At 37.2% G+C, this 18,644-nt stretch overlaps 1 protein-coding gene across 1 annotated transcript; it reads right to left on the bottom strand.

Annotated features, from left to right (window-relative positions):
• Positions 1-4,618: 4,618 nt before the first annotated feature.
• On the bottom strand, positions 4,619-18,441 carry LOC113009174 (sodium- and chloride-dependent GABA transporter 1-like). The gene is made up of 15 exons (XM_026147350.1): positions 17,601-18,441; positions 15,252-15,611; positions 15,017-15,148; positions 14,238-14,338; positions 12,854-12,963; positions 12,611-12,743; positions 10,457-10,591; positions 10,269-10,372; positions 10,049-10,173; positions 9,118-9,230; positions 8,846-8,977; positions 8,430-8,532; positions 8,040-8,140; positions 6,645-6,812; positions 4,619-6,171 (listed from the first exon to the last, which is right to left on the bottom strand). The coding sequence occupies exons 1-15, from the start codon at positions 17,626-17,628 to the stop codon at positions 6,076-6,078; spliced, it is 1,941 nt and encodes a 646-aa protein (XP_026003135.1). The 5' UTR covers positions 17,629-18,441; the 3' UTR covers positions 4,619-6,075.
• Positions 18,442-18,644: the final 203 nt, after the last annotated feature.

Raw genomic sequence — 18,644 nt, 5'->3', positions numbered from 1 at the left:
TCCCACTTATATGCATAAATTTAAGGAAAAAAAGATTTAAAAAAAATAAGGTTTTAAAAGAGATAAGAAGAAATATAGTGCGTATATAAAGTTTTACTTGATTCCACATGTATTTTGAAATATTATGTAGTTTTAACAAATTTCTATAACTTTTTGTCAGTTTTAACTCTAGAGAAAACTCACTGCTATTCACTTCATGGATGGATTCCTTCCAGTTCCAGTATTTATCAGCAACAACAGAAACACACGAATCCCTCAAATCTTTTGAATTTTTCTTGTAATGGATGGAAAGACATCAAGGATCTTCTGCTTCTGTTCGCTTTATCATCCCAAGCCTCATGCCTACTGTGCTGTATGTGCACACGTGCGCATAGCTGACACTTAACTGAAACTCTGTGCCAAAATACATATGCCTCCACTAAACACTGACTTCTTTGCACTTGACTAAATGCTAGGGCTAGAAGAAGAAAAAAACACACTACTCCTTTGCTTTGAGAAAATAGTCATTTCAGGCTTCTTGTTCAAGGAGCAAAAAAAAGAAAAAAAAAGAATAGCAAAACTGATATTTCATAAAAAGTTATCTACCCATTTGCGCTGTTGCTTATTTATTTATGTGATGGAGGGCCTTCTCTCTTCTCCACTCCCCCGGATTTAAAAAAAAGAAAAAAAAGAAGCAAAAATGACATTCTCCCGATAAGCTGTCTTTGTCATCCTCTCCTCCGTTGTGTTGTGGCTCTCTATCTTCAGAAAACATTCTCACCCAATTGTTGCTCTCCATATATCATTCTACAGTGAAGGATGACAAGAACCAAAGGCGACCAATCATATAGATTGCTGCCGAGCCAAAAAAGTTAACCCAGGATGCTTCTGTTGATTGATGCTCGTCTCTTACTCTTCATGTCTAACATTATTAAGGCTTTCCAGGAATTCTTGCCCCTTTTGTCAGCTGATGGAGGGAAGGTTTTGTCTTGTTTTTCAACATTTTGAAAATGTCTCATCGTCTGAAATGGCTCTAAAGCTACAGTGGGTTCAGATGTAAAAAAAAACTGAAAAAAAACAACACAATGTGCTGTCATCGGTTATCAAATGTGTCGTCGCTATATGTTTTTTTTGTTCCAAGAACTCACCCGAGAATTTCTGTTAGGACGCTACACTTTTTAAATGTCGAGATGTGTGTTTATTTTAATTTGCCATTGTGCCATCATTGTGTGTTTTCCGTTGGTGGATAAATGTCGGGCAGAGTCCACCCACAAAACATCCAGACGCTGTCTCTTTACGTCGGTACGACTGCCAGCTTTTGTTCCAGATCCTTGTGACTGTTTTCTCTGCCGTGCTAACCTTTCATTTTGACATTTTCAAAAAGGCAAAAACTACATGGAGCTTATACTGCAAAAGCTGGCATTAGTGGCATTGTTTGTGCTGCTGGCTATCCTGCTTTAAATAAGAATGGAAGGGAGGGGAGAGAGAAAAAAGAATGCATTATCTGATCTCTTTCTATTTCACCTCAGCTTAGATTGTAAATACCACATTCAAAGAGTCAGAAAGGACAAGCAAGCTACCTTTAGCCTCTTCAAATTGCTATTGCCCTGTCAAGCATCCGTCATTCTGAAATAGGTCAGCGACCGCCATAGCCTGAATGCGTTCATCTTTTATACATAACCCCCACCAGGTACTGTGAAATGGATGTTCAGTTAACTCTGTTCTCATCTGACCTCCATCTGTGTGATTTGTTGATTTATAATCACAGAGCCAATGTGGGGAGGTCTCTATCTCATCTGTCTGTCCTGTTCCACTTAGGATGTCACCCTGTGAAAAGACAGCGGTTGGACAAAAAACACAAACAAACAAACAAACAAAAAGCTTTCTGTTGTTGTGGTTGGCAGAGATGAGTGTGTGTGACCTACTCACAGTAGCATCCTAGCTTTCCTGTAAACAAATCCGTCCTCGCTCCTGTTTATCCCCGTAATTGCTTTTGTTATTATTTCATAACACAATGAGAGGAATTACAGCTTTCAAAATGAATCAAGAGCTGTGATGATTCATTTAACACATTTACTGGCTACATTGTAGAAATGAACTTTTGAAGGTTATGTAATAAAATTTAGAAACTATTCTACTATTATGAATTTTACCTTGATTGATGATGATTGTACGGTTGCTGATTTATTTGTTTGAATCAGCTTTCAGAAATTACATGATTGATTTTTTTCTTCTTCTCATGCATGTCAGTTCCAAAGCTTATTGAACCCTTACTCCCAAAATCTGGAATTTGTGTATGAAAGACTTTGCTGTGGGAGGTCAATTTTTTTTTTGTCATGATGAAAATGAAAATTTTTGTGGTGGAATTTAAAAAACAGACATGGATTTTTATTCTTTTTTTTTTTTTTTGTTACGATGACAAACACCCCTTCAAATACAAATACGAATGGCTTCTTTGGGCAAATATGTTTTTGTGCCTCGAGGCAAATCAAATGCCTCTTTCATGGCCATTTTTGCTTGTTTTGTCTTATTTCTATGTATGTTATGACCCTTTCTTCATGGTTGCACATTTTAGTCGAAAGATATGCTGCGTGTGCAAGAAACATAAATATGAGGCGCACTGAAAATGACAGATTTACATTTGCAGGGAAACTAATGTAGCATTTGGGGAGTGTAGCAGATGATATGGAAGTGCAGTAGTGGGTACCTTTCATGAAGAAACTCACAAAAGGGCTCTGCCATACCAGTACATTGCTTCATGAATGACATGTGAATCTTGTCTGGCTTTTCACCACTGTGTTTGCTCATACTAGTAAAAGAAATACAAATAGAGGAAATATTTATGGATAGACAGGTGGAAACTGAGTGCAACATGAACCATCATCTCCCTCAGTTGGCTTTAAAAACCCTCCCTGTCTTTGCGGTATATTAACATGCAATTAAAGATGATTTAAGTCTATACATCACAATGGTTTGCTTTGTTATTGGATTCAGTGGCAAGATCAGTATACTCTGAATTGCCGGGAAAATGCTTATTTTGAAATGTTACACATCACTCAACACGGCATTTTACCTTCACACACTATAAACCCGCACACATAGTTTTCCTCCTACTTTGAGTTTTATGACAAGTAATACAATAGCTAAAGAATACATGGAACAATGAATCATAACACTACTTTTATGTGAGGTGTTTGCTTCTAGTAGTAAATCCACATACTGTAAGTTTGACTTCAGTTTTATGTCACCATGTGGAACTTATCTTTATTAGTGAGTCTTATTGTTTTCAGTAACAAGCAGGTGTTTTCTCTGAAAAAGTAAACTACCTGCCAAGGAAGAGATAGTGAGTAGAACAGTGGTTGATATCACAGTGTGAAAACAGCAGCAAAATAGCAAGATATGTACATTGATTATGGGGGAGAGCAAAAAAGAGCCAACAGGAGTCAGCTGGTTTGTCAAACTTGCAACTACGCTCAACATGAGTGGGAGTGGGTAAGAATACCTCATTGTTTTTATACACCGAGAGACAGCAAAAGAAGACATTTTTATCATTATAAATTATTCTGTTTTTGTCACAAAAATTTTGATCTGAGTATATCTGTTGCAAATTTACAAACCGCGTGGACTAGCATGTCCATGCATGGAAATACAGAAAATAAAGCAATGCTGTACTTTAAGTAACACCAGAAATCATGACTGGTGCCAGTGCTGGAGGTATTGCATCGTAGCACCTTCCTTAGTGTCACAGTGTAAAGAACTTTCAGGAATTGCTTAGCTGGGCAATACCGCAGCACATTGAACCTGCCGATGTGTAGCAAAGAATGTCTATTTGCATTTTCTCATTTCTATTTCAGAACACGAATCCGTGCAGGAGACAAAAGTAAAACACTGAAAAGTTGAGCTGGTCTTTTGTTTTGAATTAATGCCATGTTAAAAAGACACGTTGGTGACATTTTTAGAAAAAAGTCATTTTAGGAGAAAAGGCAAATATAGTTGTAGTTACCTTAATAAAGTGATCAGAAGTTTACATATACTCCTCACAGGCATGGATATCATGGTAATATGGGGCTCAGACAGCATATTTAATATTCTTGAAAATAAAAGCTCTGTGCACAAATTTACATTTATTTTGGATTTTCTCTAAATCTGCTACCCTTTCACACTGCATGCTTTGGTAACCATCAACAAGCTATTTGACCAGTCATTTTGGTAGAATTGGTAGAGTTCATTTAAATGGATTCATTTCCTGGTATGAACCGAGCTTTTAAGCATAGTACAAACATTTTCAATAGGGTTGATGTTGGGGAATTGGGAAAGCCATTCCAGAATTTTGTCCTTGGTTGGTCAGTTTATCAAAGACATAACAATATGCTGCTAATGTTAGATAAACCTTGTTCCCAAACACCAGCTCTGACAAGTTATTCTCACTCTGAAATTTTGATTGTTATCAAGGAAATCATTTTTATTTAGGCAAAATTGAGAGATAAGAAGATAAAATCTATACACCCTGGAAATAAAGTCAAATTACAATAACATTGATGACTGTGAGGAGTATATGTAAAGTTTTGACCACAGCTGTATATACTGAAGTTACTGACTTCTAACTAGCTGATGAGAAATGAAGAATTGACATCCCAAGTGCCAATGGTATACATTTTATTAACATGCACACTGAAGCAATATCAGGGTATATCTTTAATACAGATCATAAAGTTGCAGTCCAAAGAAAACCTTGCTTCACTATATTCAGTCATTTTAAGTTTTACAAACATACTTAAGCATTACGTGTTTTTTTTATGTATTGATAAAATTAAGCTTAATGAAGCTTTTAAAAACCAAACAAAATTTTGGAGATGAAAAAAGTGTCTTTTCTTTTACTTTTCTTTTTTAAGATGCTTGGTTTTCACATTCACCTTATAAAACAGAGTTTGAAAACATTTATCATGAAAAGTTTCATAGTTTAAAAATACACTTAATACAAGCATAGACTGTTTATAAAATATGGATGTATCCAACCCACTAGTTTATTGACTTCCGCCTCTGCATTTTTGACATCACCCTATTTTACCATCTGTTTTACTCTAAATCTGACCATTATATACAAAATAAACACTATCTTGTATTAAGCAAGACATAAAACTAGTGGTTAAAACCATAAACCCATTAGTAAAGTGTTTACTTGAATAACAGGGTAATGTTATAATAAAGATTAAACAATCAAACTTCTTCTGGCAACCAGAGTAGTCGCCCCCTGCTGGTCAGGTGAATGAATTTAAGTTTAAGGCACTTCCACATTGGCTTCACTTCTCAGTTCCTGGACCTACATCCACGTTTTATAGACAGTGCATAAATATAACAAAACAATTATATTTACAGTTCTCTAATATTTTAATCAAACTCTTCAATATACATACTTAACTTCAATATACATAATTAAAAACTAAAAACAGGTATTTCAAAACTGTGTTAACTGAAAAACAGCATATGGTAAATAACGTGTAGATTTCCTTATTTATTGTAAAGATTATCATGAGAAATATTACTTTTCATTTTAGGTCTTGGTCAGATAAATGTGACCTACAGACAACTGAAGCAATACTGTGTTGCTGAGAATAACTACATCACAGTAACTGGTTGGTTCTTTAAATGAAATATTGGGGTTCCCCATTAATAGAGTTTTATACTTGAAATCGAGTTTTACCAGTTTTAACAGTTCCATTTCGCAGTACAACAATATTCATTAAATTTGCAGTAACGTTATAAACAAAGGCCTTCATTGTGCTGCAATTTATGAAGAGCATGTGGATTTACATTCATGATGGTTTATTGTACATATGGGCTTTGTATACAGGTTTATTGTGACCTGTATCATTCACTTGCTTGCCATAACTTTTACTGAAACAGTATCTATGTCAAAAATACTTATTCATCTTCTTTATTTACTTCAACTCAAGTTGAAGGATGGTTAGACACTGTAGTCCAGAGATTTGCTGCATCCATCCATCCATCCATCCATCCATCCATCAAATTGTTAACTTCCAATATTAACTACATTAAGTCCTGGCAGACAGATTTATTTAGCTTGGACAATCAGGTTTAGACAGGTGCTTCACCCACGCTGTCTGTGTGTGTGAATTCATTCTGCCCTGATCGCCTTTCATCCTCCTGGGCAGTTGTCATCCTCCGCCAACGCTGGACATGTAAAAAAAAAAAACTATTACATCACAATATGATTAAATGATTATGATTTGAACCCGGGTGAGAGTATTGGCTGAAATTGTACTCACATTCACACATGAATAATGTAAAAAGTTAACAAAATATGCTCTTTAGCCCGAAGTTAAATATCTCACAGGAATCAGCAGCAGAGACGTAAAGCTGCTTTGTAAATATTTACTGTCACAAGCAGTGCACGTCTTCAAAAATATACTTTCCTGCCTAAAACCAGAATAATAATGTCGGCCTTGAGCAAAAACCATCAATTCTGTTCTTCCTGAATAACTACAGTCTTTATAAGAGATGAACTTCAGCCTTCCAGGACTTTTTCCATTTTTAATCTTATGTGTTACCTGTATATTCTCTTTTCAACACTTTATTGCATAATTTTCTTTTAGCCTGAGATGATTAAAATCAGAATCTGAGAGAGTTGTGTAAGATGTTTGTACCTGTTTGATGCTGCCTTTGGTGCTGCAGAACATGTAGATAACATAGCCTGGGATGAGTACCATGGAGGACATTGCCATGAGCCAGCCAATCGCTTGGCCCCACAGGGGGTACACATACTTCCCCAAGGTGAGAGGAGTCATCTCAATGGCACTAAAGGTAAACACTCCCTACAAAATAAAATTATAATATTCATATATCAATATACTCCAGTGCAGTAATTATTCATAACCTGAGGGTCTAGATAAGCCAGGAAACTTGTGCTTAGCAGTTTTGTACAAACGTCTTGAGCCAAGACTTTGCTAGGAAAATGGGAGATGGTTGCAGGAGTTTATTCAACACGTGCAAACATACATAGATATACAGCAAATAAGGTAAAAAATAAAAAAAAAAAATAGTCTAACGATGTAAAGGTAAGTATTTGGTGACTTTCTTTAAGTAGTCTTCAGGATTAGTTCTCAAGGACATTCAAAGCTCTTCTTTGGATGTTGGACGCCTTTTGTTTCGCTCCCTGTCAGGTGTAACTTTATTTTTTAATGAGTCAGTGTTAAATGTCTTAACAAGCAACAACAAAACTTGAATTCCTCTGAAAATGATCAGGTACAAGGACTGAACTGAAGAAGAGTGAAAATTAAAGCCACAATCCAAAACAGATGTTCAGAAAACATGGCTGCGCAACGGAAGCAAATATATGTGAGAAAAAAACCCCCAACAAAAGCACTTTTTTATATACAAGTTTACATTTTGAGATTAAACTTGAAATACTTTCAAAAGTGGCACTAAGGTCTAGCTCCTTAGATGTGAAATATATAGAAACAAGCATTGATTTTTGCACATACTGTAGATTGATTGGGTTTTGCATCATTAGACATAGCCGTGCTTTGAGCAAAATACTAGCATGCTAACCCACACAAAAATACCTGCTGAAATACCTCTGTTCACCAAGTACAATGTGTACTTTATTGACTTGCATGAGTTGGCATGCTAACAGTCCAGTCGAGGTTAATTGTCATTAGCTTTTCTTTTAGACCACATGCAACAACAGACAAACTATCCAACAGTGTTCCTGGTTAAAATAACATTCTGCTTATTCTTAGACAATCAGATTATCAAAGCATTGTCTAGTTTGCAATTTCTTCCAAATTTCCCTCAGTGTTCTTTTTCAATACAGGACTAACTTTGCAAGATTTCCCAAAGGACCTGACCGTCCATGAGGTCAAATACAAATTAGAATACAAATTAGATCAATTCTCTACCTAAGGCCAGTGCTTTAGCTTGATGGATCCCTAGATTTCCTGGCAGAAGAACAAAGCCTGACTGAAAATTACAAATTTAAAGAATTAAGCACCTCTAGGTGAAGGTCATAGAGGTCAAATCCATAATCAGTTTTCTCCTACCAAGCAAATTAGAGGTGTGAAGATCATCCAGCAAAGCTTCCACCAGCCACATGGCCGATAGCCGATCATGTCCTCGATGTTCTTATAAAATCTTTCAGCTCCTGTGGCATAAAGAGAGGAGGGCAAAGGGAGTGTTGGTGTTAATGAGGAGAGAGCGACTGCCAGAACAAAGCCATAATGGTGGGGGTGGGAAAGGGAAGCCAAGATGGCAGAGATTTATAGATGTAATTTCCTGTTGAACAGCTAAGTAGGAAATTTAAATGCTGGAGTCATTGTTACATTTCGTCCAGAATGACTCAAATTATTACCAATGTGGTTACATTTAATTTCAAGTTGTAATATTTGCTTTAATTCTTCTTTTTTTTAATGAAAAGAAAATGGATTTCCTACCATAAAACCAGGATATGGAAATGGTTTCAAAGAAGACGAGGAAGAGCAGACACATCCCACTGGCGGAGTAGTAATCAAACAGCTTGAACACATAGAGACCACCCTAGGAGATTTCAACACACATACAGGAACACGCATAACTACTTTAGAGACCAAATATTACCATCCCTCTCTTCATTGAATAAAATATGCATGATGAGAGTACACCGCAGGTTGTTGTGAGATCGTTTTGTCATTATGCATAATGCAAGAGCTCTTTTCCCTTGTGTCGGAAAAATGCGCAAGAGTTCACACGAGCTGGGTTTCAAGACCGTCCTCTTATAATATTAAACAGGTTTACACGCATTCTTTGGATGGTTAAAACCCTCTTTACTTTGTTCATTTTATAGTGACCTAATGCAGAGTTCATGCAGCACCTGCGTGATGTTAGAGAAGCCGACGATGAAGGAGATGAAGCAGACAATGAGGATGAAGACCTTCTTCCTCTTTCGCAAAACCATGGGATATTCATCCATCAGAGCTGTGATGAAGCCCTCTACTGTGCAGAACTAAAACACGATGACGTGAAGAATGTGGTTTGTTATTAAAAGAGAGCACCAGTATCTTAGTTTAGTTCATCTATAAACTTATAGCAATCACCAATTAATCAGTTGTAATATCTCTATTACAACATCTGGATTGATGGTACCTGACTGTCCAGGCCCAACATCATGAGCATGGAGAAGAACAGGATGGCCCATAGCGAGGACATGGGAAGCTGTGTGACTGCCTGAGGATACGCTAAAAATGCCAGCCCTGGACCTAAAAATTGCAAACGAGACAAATTATTAAAATTATAAATGCTTTAACTTATAACATTATATGAATTACTATATTAGATACACATCATTAATACCTATTTTGACCTCTTTTTGCCTTTAGAATTACTTTAATCCTTCCTGGCATAGATTCAATAAGGTTCTGGAAACATCCTCACAGATTTTGGTCCTTACTGACTTGATTGCATCAGACAGTTGGTGCAGATTTGTTGATTGCACCAACTTGGACCAATCAACTGGATTGAGATCTGGTAACTACAGAGGTCATTTGAGATGGTGATTCAAACTTCATAACATGGCACATAATCCTGTTGCAAGCAGCCATCAGAAGACGGCTGAGGTCATAAATAGATGGAAATGGTCAGAAACAGTACTCAGGAAGGCTGTGCCGTTTAAACATGCTCAGCTGGACTAAGGTGTTACTAAGAGACCTAATGTGTGCCAAGAAAATATTACAAATAGCATTTATCTGGAACTGTTGATGCAAAGCACGATGAATCTGTGCTTTCATGTTGTTTATGCTAAATTCTGACCCTACCATCTGATTAGTGAGAATAATTATTTTAAACCTGCACATAGTAGCAATTCGTGCTTAATTTAGTAAAACCACATCAATTATTTTTCTCTCTTTGACCACCGATGGCCTGTGTCTGTATGCAATATTATATTATTATTTTTAAAATGTTTTTTAGTTTCAAACTTCATAATGCTTCTAATATGTACATTAAAAATATTTAATCCAGAAGTAATCAAATCTGAATAATGAACAATTTCTTATAAGTTATAAAATATGACTTTCACCTGATGCTGCCAGTTCGTGCACGGGTTTCTTCGTGATGTAGGACATAAAGCCTACGATGGAGAAGATGACAAATCCAGCAAACATGCTGGTGCAAGAGTTGATGCAGCATACTATGATTGCATCCCTGAGAAAACATCAGTCAGAGAAGAAAAGAGCATCATTGTCTGTGCATCGTCTACAAAAGAGGATTCTACAACACTTTGGATTTCCTGCTCCTACTTGTAGACATCGTTGTTGTAAGAGTTGTAGCTTCCCAATGCGATGAGCGATCCCAGGCCCAGTCCGTATGAAAAGAAGATTTGAGTTGCTGCATCCAGCCACACCTGTGAGACAACATAGTGTAATTACTGGTGTTTGTTTGTTAAGACACGTGGGTGATTAGATGAGGATTTGTGCAAACTATGAACCTCAGATCTGATGAGCTTATTGAAGTCTGGAGTAATGTAGAAGAGAATCCCATCTATGGCTCCAGGGAGTGTGACCCCCCTGAAGAACAGGATGAACAGCATGAAGTAGGGATAGGTGGCTGAGAAATACACTACCTGAAAGACAGAATGATTTCTTTTTAATTATTTAAATGAAAGAGAATTAAAAATGTTGAAAAGTCTGTCCATCAAGGCCAGGGCCTTTGGGAAATTCATTTTTCTCACTGCTCTCAGATGCCGCACATTAAAATCCAATTATCCCTGGCGGTGAATGTGTAAATGTGTTTCTGCTCATATACTTTACTTGCGGTAATTTGAAATCCCAGGTAGTAGGCAAAGTGAAGATTTTTCTATCACCTCTAAATTGTCCAGCAGTAGTCAAATCTTGCATTTTGAAGCTATTTCTATTTCAATTTGAATAAAATGGTAAAAGAGAGATTGGATGTGCACAGAAAAATGACAGCGGATGCAAACATCTGAAACTGGAAGAAAATACTGTCTCTCAGTTCTTAGGTTTAAGATATCAGGACATCCTAAACAATGATTTGGTTCTTAGCAGGTTCTATATTAAATGCAATTTAATATATCATTATTTATTTAACAAAAACTAAACCAAAATGCAGAAGCAGTGTGTGAAAAACAGTGCACCCAGTGATTCAGTAGCTCATAGAGATGTCTTTAGCAGAAATAACATGAAGTGATGGTTTTCTGTATGACTTTTCAGTCTCTCAGATCATTGTGAAGGAATTTTCTCCCAGCTCTCTTAAAGTCTCTTCAATCAGGTTGAAGTCTGGACTTTGACTTGGGCACTGAATTACCTTGATTTCTTTACATCAAACATCCTGTTGTAAATATGCTGCTGTGCTCGGGATCAACTACTCCGTTTTCGACTAACCTTTAGCTATCATATGGTTTTGCATTTGATGCTAGAGTATTTTGCTATACAAATGAGTTCACGGTCAACTCAAAATGTAGGTGCAACCTTCCACTACTGTCCTCGACAGCTGGTATGAGGTGTTTGTGCTGATATGCTTGTTTGGTTTTTGCCAAGCATGGCACTGGGTATTGTGGCCAAACATCTCCACACTGGTCTCATCTGTTCCAGAAATCCTGTAGTTTGTTTAGATGTAACTAAGCCGTACTGCCATAACTCTTTCAGTCATTTATTCTAATTGTACTGTTATGAATTTTAACATTTAAAATGTTAACTAAGGCTAAAATGTAGCTCTTGGTTTTTTATGCAGTTTGTCTGCAATTGCACCATCTGACCTTGGGTTGAATTTGCTCCTGGGAAGACTGGCAACTGTCTTGAATGTTTTGCACTCATGAAAAAGCTTGCACAAACTTGCTGATGATTAATCAGTTGAATGTGATTAGCAGCACCTGGCTTCTACTTACCCTCTTAATTCCTATGGAGAGAGTGAGTGAGGGTGCACTTTTTCACACACAGCTTCTGCATCATTATATAATATAAAATAAAAATGGCATAAATAATGACACTTTGTAATATATGCAGCATTGTTGTTCCTTTTAAGTTTTATTAAAATAATTTTATGATGTGCCACGGACCAGGTTAGCTTTTATATTCAGATACATAAAACTTTAGTAATGAAAGAGGGTGCACTCAAACAGAGAGATGATTTAAGAGAAGAGTCAGGAAATCATGAAAGATTTAAATACATTTAAACAAAAACTGAAAATTAAACATAATTTTCAGCTGATCGGTGCTTCAGTCAGATAAGAAAAAAATGAAGATTTTTTTGTTATTTCCATGCCACTGTTTGCATCTGACTCTCAAATATGCTGAACGCACCAACTTTATAGCCTGCTGCAGCTAGTAGTCCTAAAAAAATACAAATGTTCAACTTTTAATATCTCTGAATTCATGTTTCCTTTTATTAGGTTTCACCCACTTACTCGGGCAACAACCACAACATGAGGTTTACATCATGAAAAGCTCAACGTCTGGTCATGTTTTCATGATTAAAGCTTTAATATTAAGGGAGTGGGAGGCAGAAAGAGGTGCTGATAAAAATACTGGCCAGTGTAAACCGAGTGGTCTGAGACTGATGAAAACACAAAGCCTAAACAACACAAAAGAAGAGAATTAACAGAAACGGGGGCAGAGAGACTCACCTTTCCCGTCCATTCAACTCCTTTCCAGATTGAGAAGTAGACAAGAACCCACGCCAGCCCAAGAGTGCCCACTAAGGGCCAGCGTAGCTCTCCTGGTTCCTCCAGGCCATTAGACAGCTGGTGCATGTTACGCCTTCAGAAACACACACAGGCATTCTTTGAATCCAGACGGAGATAAGCACCAAGAGCTTCCAGATATACCTCTCTATACATTCTCGTGCAAAATATCTCATATTAACTTACTCCCAAAACTCGGTGACAGCGCTGGTCAAGTTGGTGGTGTCTGTCAGACTGTAGTTGGAAAAACATTTTTCCGTGTTCCAGGGGTTATCACAGCTTTGCCAAGGCAGCTCCTGCATACACAGCATACAGTATGCATGAACAAAAACAGGTTCTAGGAGGAAAAATCATCAAAACTGCAAACCACAAAGACTTTCCCAAACAAAAGAAACAACGACAGAGACAGAAAGGCAAACCACCCAACAGTGAAAATGACATTTAATGAACTCAGTCTGTTTTTGACCTTCAGCTAAAAACACTGAACAACAATGACAACCCTTTTTTTCCTGCTTCGTAGTTTTCCCAGTACAAGAAACTTATGCCTGCAAAGTCTTTACATTTCTGCCATCGGGCTTCTTAAAGGCAGCCAGTCATGCAGAGAAATACCAAAGCAGAATGATAATGCAGAGAAAGAAAACCACTGCACACTGAGAAAGATGGTAAACAAATCCTAAATAACCTTACTTATGGACGAGGTGGCAAAAGTATGTCTGGAAAATGGGATAAAAGAAAACTGAGTCCAACATACTATAAGATTAGTATAAATTAGCAGGTTTCGTATTGGACCTACATCAACTTTTAAATTTTTATTTTATTTTTTATCTTTTCTTATTTTAATAAGTTTTACAGCTTTTTCTGCTGATGAAGACCAACAACCCTAATTCCAAAAGAGTTGGGGGACTGTGTAAAATGTAACTAAAACAGAAATAAAATCTCGTAAATCATATTTTGTTTTTCTTTTGCTCATCGTTATGGGAGTTTATGTTGTACTGTAACCTGCATATATCCTTTAGCACTGACAGTGCCTTTGTAGCAAGCTCCCTATTCCTAATTGGCTTTGGCAAAATCAGCCCAGTCCAAAAGCCTGGCAAGATGCGTGCTTAGGAACTGAGTGCTAATAACAAGCCAGATGGTCCCTCTACTCGTTAGTGCGGAGGATGTTGCGTCTATGACATAATGATGCCGGTTTTTAATGCTGTGCTTCCTGAAGGCACAAAGCTAACATGTACTCATGCTGATTTTTGATCTTATCTCTTGCACACAGAGATTTCTCCAGATTCTGTGAATCTTTTGATGATATTATGGACTAAAGACAATGAGATATTCAAAGTCTTGACTGTTTTATATTGAGGAATTTTGTTCTAAAATTGTTCCAAAATTTGTAGACTGTGCTCACTTGATACCAAATAGACAAAGTCAATGACAAAGATAGTTCTTGAAGACTAATGAAGTTGCTACATAAATGCTGGATTCAAATACAAGCACAGGTTGACTCAACTTAGCATGTATGACAGTGTTTACAACTTCTTTTCTGTGTTGCAGGTTTGCTACTGATTATGTAACATACCGAACCAAAAGAGTTGAATAAGTAGTAGAGCGCCCAGGCAATGATTATAATGTAGTAAATGTTGAGCCAGAAGGACAAAACAACTGCAGCCAGACCAACTCCTGAAGCGAGAACAAGTGTCAGTGTTGCACAATACAATGTTTTACAGGTCAGCTAACATTCAAGGTTGTATGTAATGAAAAGAAAGGAAGAGGGGAAAGATACACAAGTTACTAACTAATTTTAAAAATGATGTTGCGTGACAGAGAAAAACTAACATGGTCATCATCATCTTTATTATTGGCAGAGTTGTCATTGTGCTGTTTCTAATGCTCAGTTGCTTTTGGCTTTGCATCACGCTCACTGGCATTGTTGCTGTCTCTGCTGCCTGAGGATCTGCAATGAAGTGCTTCACTCGAGTTATTTTAGTGTCGGGGCAATGGTGTTATTGCTATCCCCAAACAGGAGAGCATTTAGCAAGATGTCAAAAATAATTGTGGATAACAACAACAACAACAACAACAACAATAATAATAATAATAATAATAATAATAATAATAATAATGATAGTAATAATAATAATAATAATATGGAAAGGAGCAGGAAAGAATAAGACACTGGAAGTTCCTGTACAGGTAATTAAGGTCTCACAGAATGGGAACAAGTTCAGTCACTAAAATAACGCCGATTTCTGATGTATATAGCTTTCACGATGCTCATAATCCTTACTCGGAATATACATGGGTGAATTCTAAATGTACACAATGAAATGTAAATCCATATTTTTCTTTATACATTACCCTTCATCATAGGGATTAGTCTCCACACCCCAAGTCCTCCAACTGAAGTGAACTGTCCCAGAGCTGTTTCCAGGAAGAAAAGCGGTATCCCAGCAAAGACCAGTGTCATAAAGTATGGGATCAGGAAGGCCCCTGATACAAACACATCAAACAGACAAACAAAATATATTTGGTAAGATCTTGTATACAGGAATTAGAAAAACTCTGAAGTTCTAATAAATTGCATAGCTCTTACCTCCACCATTTTTGCCACACAAATAGGGAAACCTCCACACATTTCCTAAACCGATGGCATATCCAACACATGAGAGGAGGAAATCAAACTTGCCCTTCCAGCTTCCCCTGTCAGGAGGCTCTTCCACATTCTTCTTATTATCTGCAGGGGGCGCCACACGATCCAGCTCCTCAAAGGGAACTGCTTGTTTGACCTCTGAAGGGGAGTTCAAGTCCACTGTACTTTGCCCAGTCTTCCCCATTATGGGACCACTGTGGACCAATGGGGTCAGAAAGCCACCTTTCTGTAGTGTCTCTGCGGTTGAGTGCCTCACACTGCGTTTGGATCTCAGTTGGATGGATTCAGGATAATGCGCTGACACTGGACGCATGTAAAGTTTGAAAATGAAAGTAGAGAAGAAGAAGTTTGTTGCTGTTGTTATTATTTAATACAAATATTAGTGGCTTTGTGGTGCATATATTTTAGTGGAGGGAAATACCACTCAATTCACAATTTATTGCCACTGAAACAGTTTTATAGTCTTTTAGAGCCCTTTTAAGAACTTGGGAAACTGCCTCTGAAAACTAAAGCTAATGGCTGTCACATAAATTACTGAGAAACATCTGTAGTTCCAGAAAATATGAATTCGAATAAAGGACAAAAACCAAACCCGGCATTCTTAGAAGGATCGAGGCTCACAGAGGCCTTCTGTAGACGGACAGCAGACTTGCTTTGCTTTAACTTTAACCCATAGATCCCTAGGAGTAGTAGTAGTAGTAGGAACATTTAATTGCTAAAACTAATTTTTCTCTTCAGGAATGCAAATAAATAACTGTAATTTCACATCCTAAACCAAAAAAAAGTGCTTTACTTTCTTCTGCCTTTTTATAAAATAGCACATTTGAGAATTCACAGATAACAACAATAATTATATTTTAGCATTAAAACTAACATTTTGTGATTTTGCACATACCAGTGGGTTAGTCATTGCAGAAACACAAATAAATATATAGTTTACCAATAATGTAAATTTATGGCAGCTTAAGGATAAATCTTACCCTGGGTGGTGGTCTAATACATTTGCAATAAATAAATAACTGAAGCACCCAATAATATATAATAGATTAAATATTAAAATGTATATTAAAATAACTTGCACAAGCATAATTTTTAAAGAGTTTGATCTAGGTGCTATACTTGGGTATACCAACTCAAGCCACAAAAAAGCACCCAGATGACTGAACTACATGTTCTTATCACTACCAACAAACCTGCTGCACCTTTCTTTCTAGTCCACCACAGTCAAGTTCACGTTGGGTCACCGAAATACCAAAATGATGACAATTTCAAGAAATTCCTACTGTTATCTACACCTGCCGGTGCTGGTCACACATTGTCTGCCCAAAGAATATTACCTCCTTTTTTTGATAGAGTGGTAATAATTTTTCATTTACTGGCTGTGGAATGATCTCTTCATGCCTGAATAGCATTTTATGGTAAGGTTAATCTAAGCACTGGGTGTAAGTTGTTTCATGCTTGCAAATATTGATTGGCCCAGAAAATGTCCAAATTGTTTTATGCCAATTGCTGGAGGTTATTAACATTACAGCACTGTTTACTGGTATATTTCCTGGAAAAACAAGACATTCTCTGCTCAACTCTGATTTGTTTCTTCCAGGTCATTTTACTGTAGTTCCTCAGTGATGTGACACTGGTTATTGGAGTTAATGTTTTCTGTCTTTTTCATAGTACTTTAACTAACATAATGGAAAGCCATAGTTCATAGGTGCCTCATTTATATTCTAGCCTTTGATGATGTTGAGGAAACCTTTCGTAAACATGTACTAAATATCATAAAAGTACACGTAGTGACATGTTCAGATTAAAAAACAAGCAGTTGGGTCTTTTAAAAATTAAAACAAGCAAAATGTTATATAATCAATATGGATACAAAAAATATTCATGCTGTGAAATGTACCATGTTCCACACTATGTAATTTAATCAGATTTCAGTGGGCAGAACACCATGAAATGATCAGATATTCACTTTCAACTAGTTGTCTAGGTGAGAACAAGTGTTTTTTCAGAGGCAAAGGAATAATATAAAAATATCAGACATTCCCTTTGAGGATGTTATCCATTTAATCTCAAAGATTTTTTGTTCTTTTTTTTTTTTTTGACAGTACAGGCCTTTTAGATGCCAGCTTCTTTGGTGTGCATTAGCACAAAGGTTTAGCATTTCCCAGCAGCTACAAAATCAGCCATTAAAAAAGTGCAGTTTAGCTTGTTTATCTTGCCATTTTCATGACTCAGTGACAAACGGTGAAAAACAAAGTATGAAAGAGAGGGAATGAATCCCGTCCTACCTACGAGATTTCCACGTCCTTTGTCGGGTCATCAGCTTCAGTGTGCCACACTTGCGGTCTTAAAGTTCTGAAACTTCAGTTCAACATCCAAAAGGATCAAGTTGAAAAGCTTCAAACCAATCCTCCATGCCCTGTGTCTGAAAATCCAAATTGTTCTTTCCTGTGTGCTGTCTGTTGGAGGACTTGCAGCTGGTATCGAGTGGTTGATAATAAAGTTCGACCTGTGTGTCTACTTTGATTACTGTTCACTTCTGACTAGTGAGGCCCCGTGGCCATGGGGGATACAGTATGTCAATTGCCTAGCTCTGGTGGGGAACTCTAGCAGCAGCAGCAGCAGCAGCAGAGTGTGTGTTTGTGCATTATGCATATGTGTTTGTTATGATGGCCAAGGTCAGCTCTTGCCAGCGCCGTTACCATGGTATTTCCCAACAGAGAAGTGCCTGATCAGTGAAAGAGCTCATGGAGTTTTGGAAAATGAATCCAGCAATGGCTGCTGGCAGAGACCCTGGAAAAGTATGATCACAAATGTGGTCATGCCAGTATCAGACTCTGACCACACTGATGCAGAAAGTGACCTAATATCCATCTGCAATGTCCTCGCTTGAAGGGGTTACAGGACACAGGGGGTGTATAAAATCAGTTTCATTTCTGCAGCCAGTTTGAAAAATGACCATTGTTACTTTATAGGATAACCAAAAGGGACGTGTGTATGAAAATACACAACATCACATGCTTGCTGCTTCAGTAAAACATGGCAGTAAAACAATTTTTGAGTGTATCTTTAAGTAAAGCAGCAACCCAAGGCACGTTCACAAATTCACATTCTGCTATTAAAGCTCATCCTCACAATGAATCTTAAATAAACCGCTTACAAGCACAAGTAGAGAGTCATAAAATTGGTAATGATATATATTAAGGTCAGCTGCTCATTCCAGCAAGAGCGTGTCACATTGTGAGTCTTCTTTAAATACATATAAATGAGACTCTTTTCATGCTTTTTAGGATCTACTACCTATACTGCCTTGTTCTTATTGGAAAAGGAAGTCCA

The sequence above is a fragment of the Astatotilapia calliptera genome, chromosome 17 (assembly GCF_900246225.1).
Source record: "Astatotilapia calliptera chromosome 17, fAstCal1.2, whole genome shotgun sequence".
In the NCBI taxonomy this organism is placed as follows: Eukaryota; Metazoa; Chordata; class Actinopteri; order Cichliformes; family Cichlidae; genus Astatotilapia; species Astatotilapia calliptera.
The sequence above is the reverse complement of the archived record's forward strand: the minus strand, read 5'-3'. Positions and strand labels throughout refer to the sequence as shown.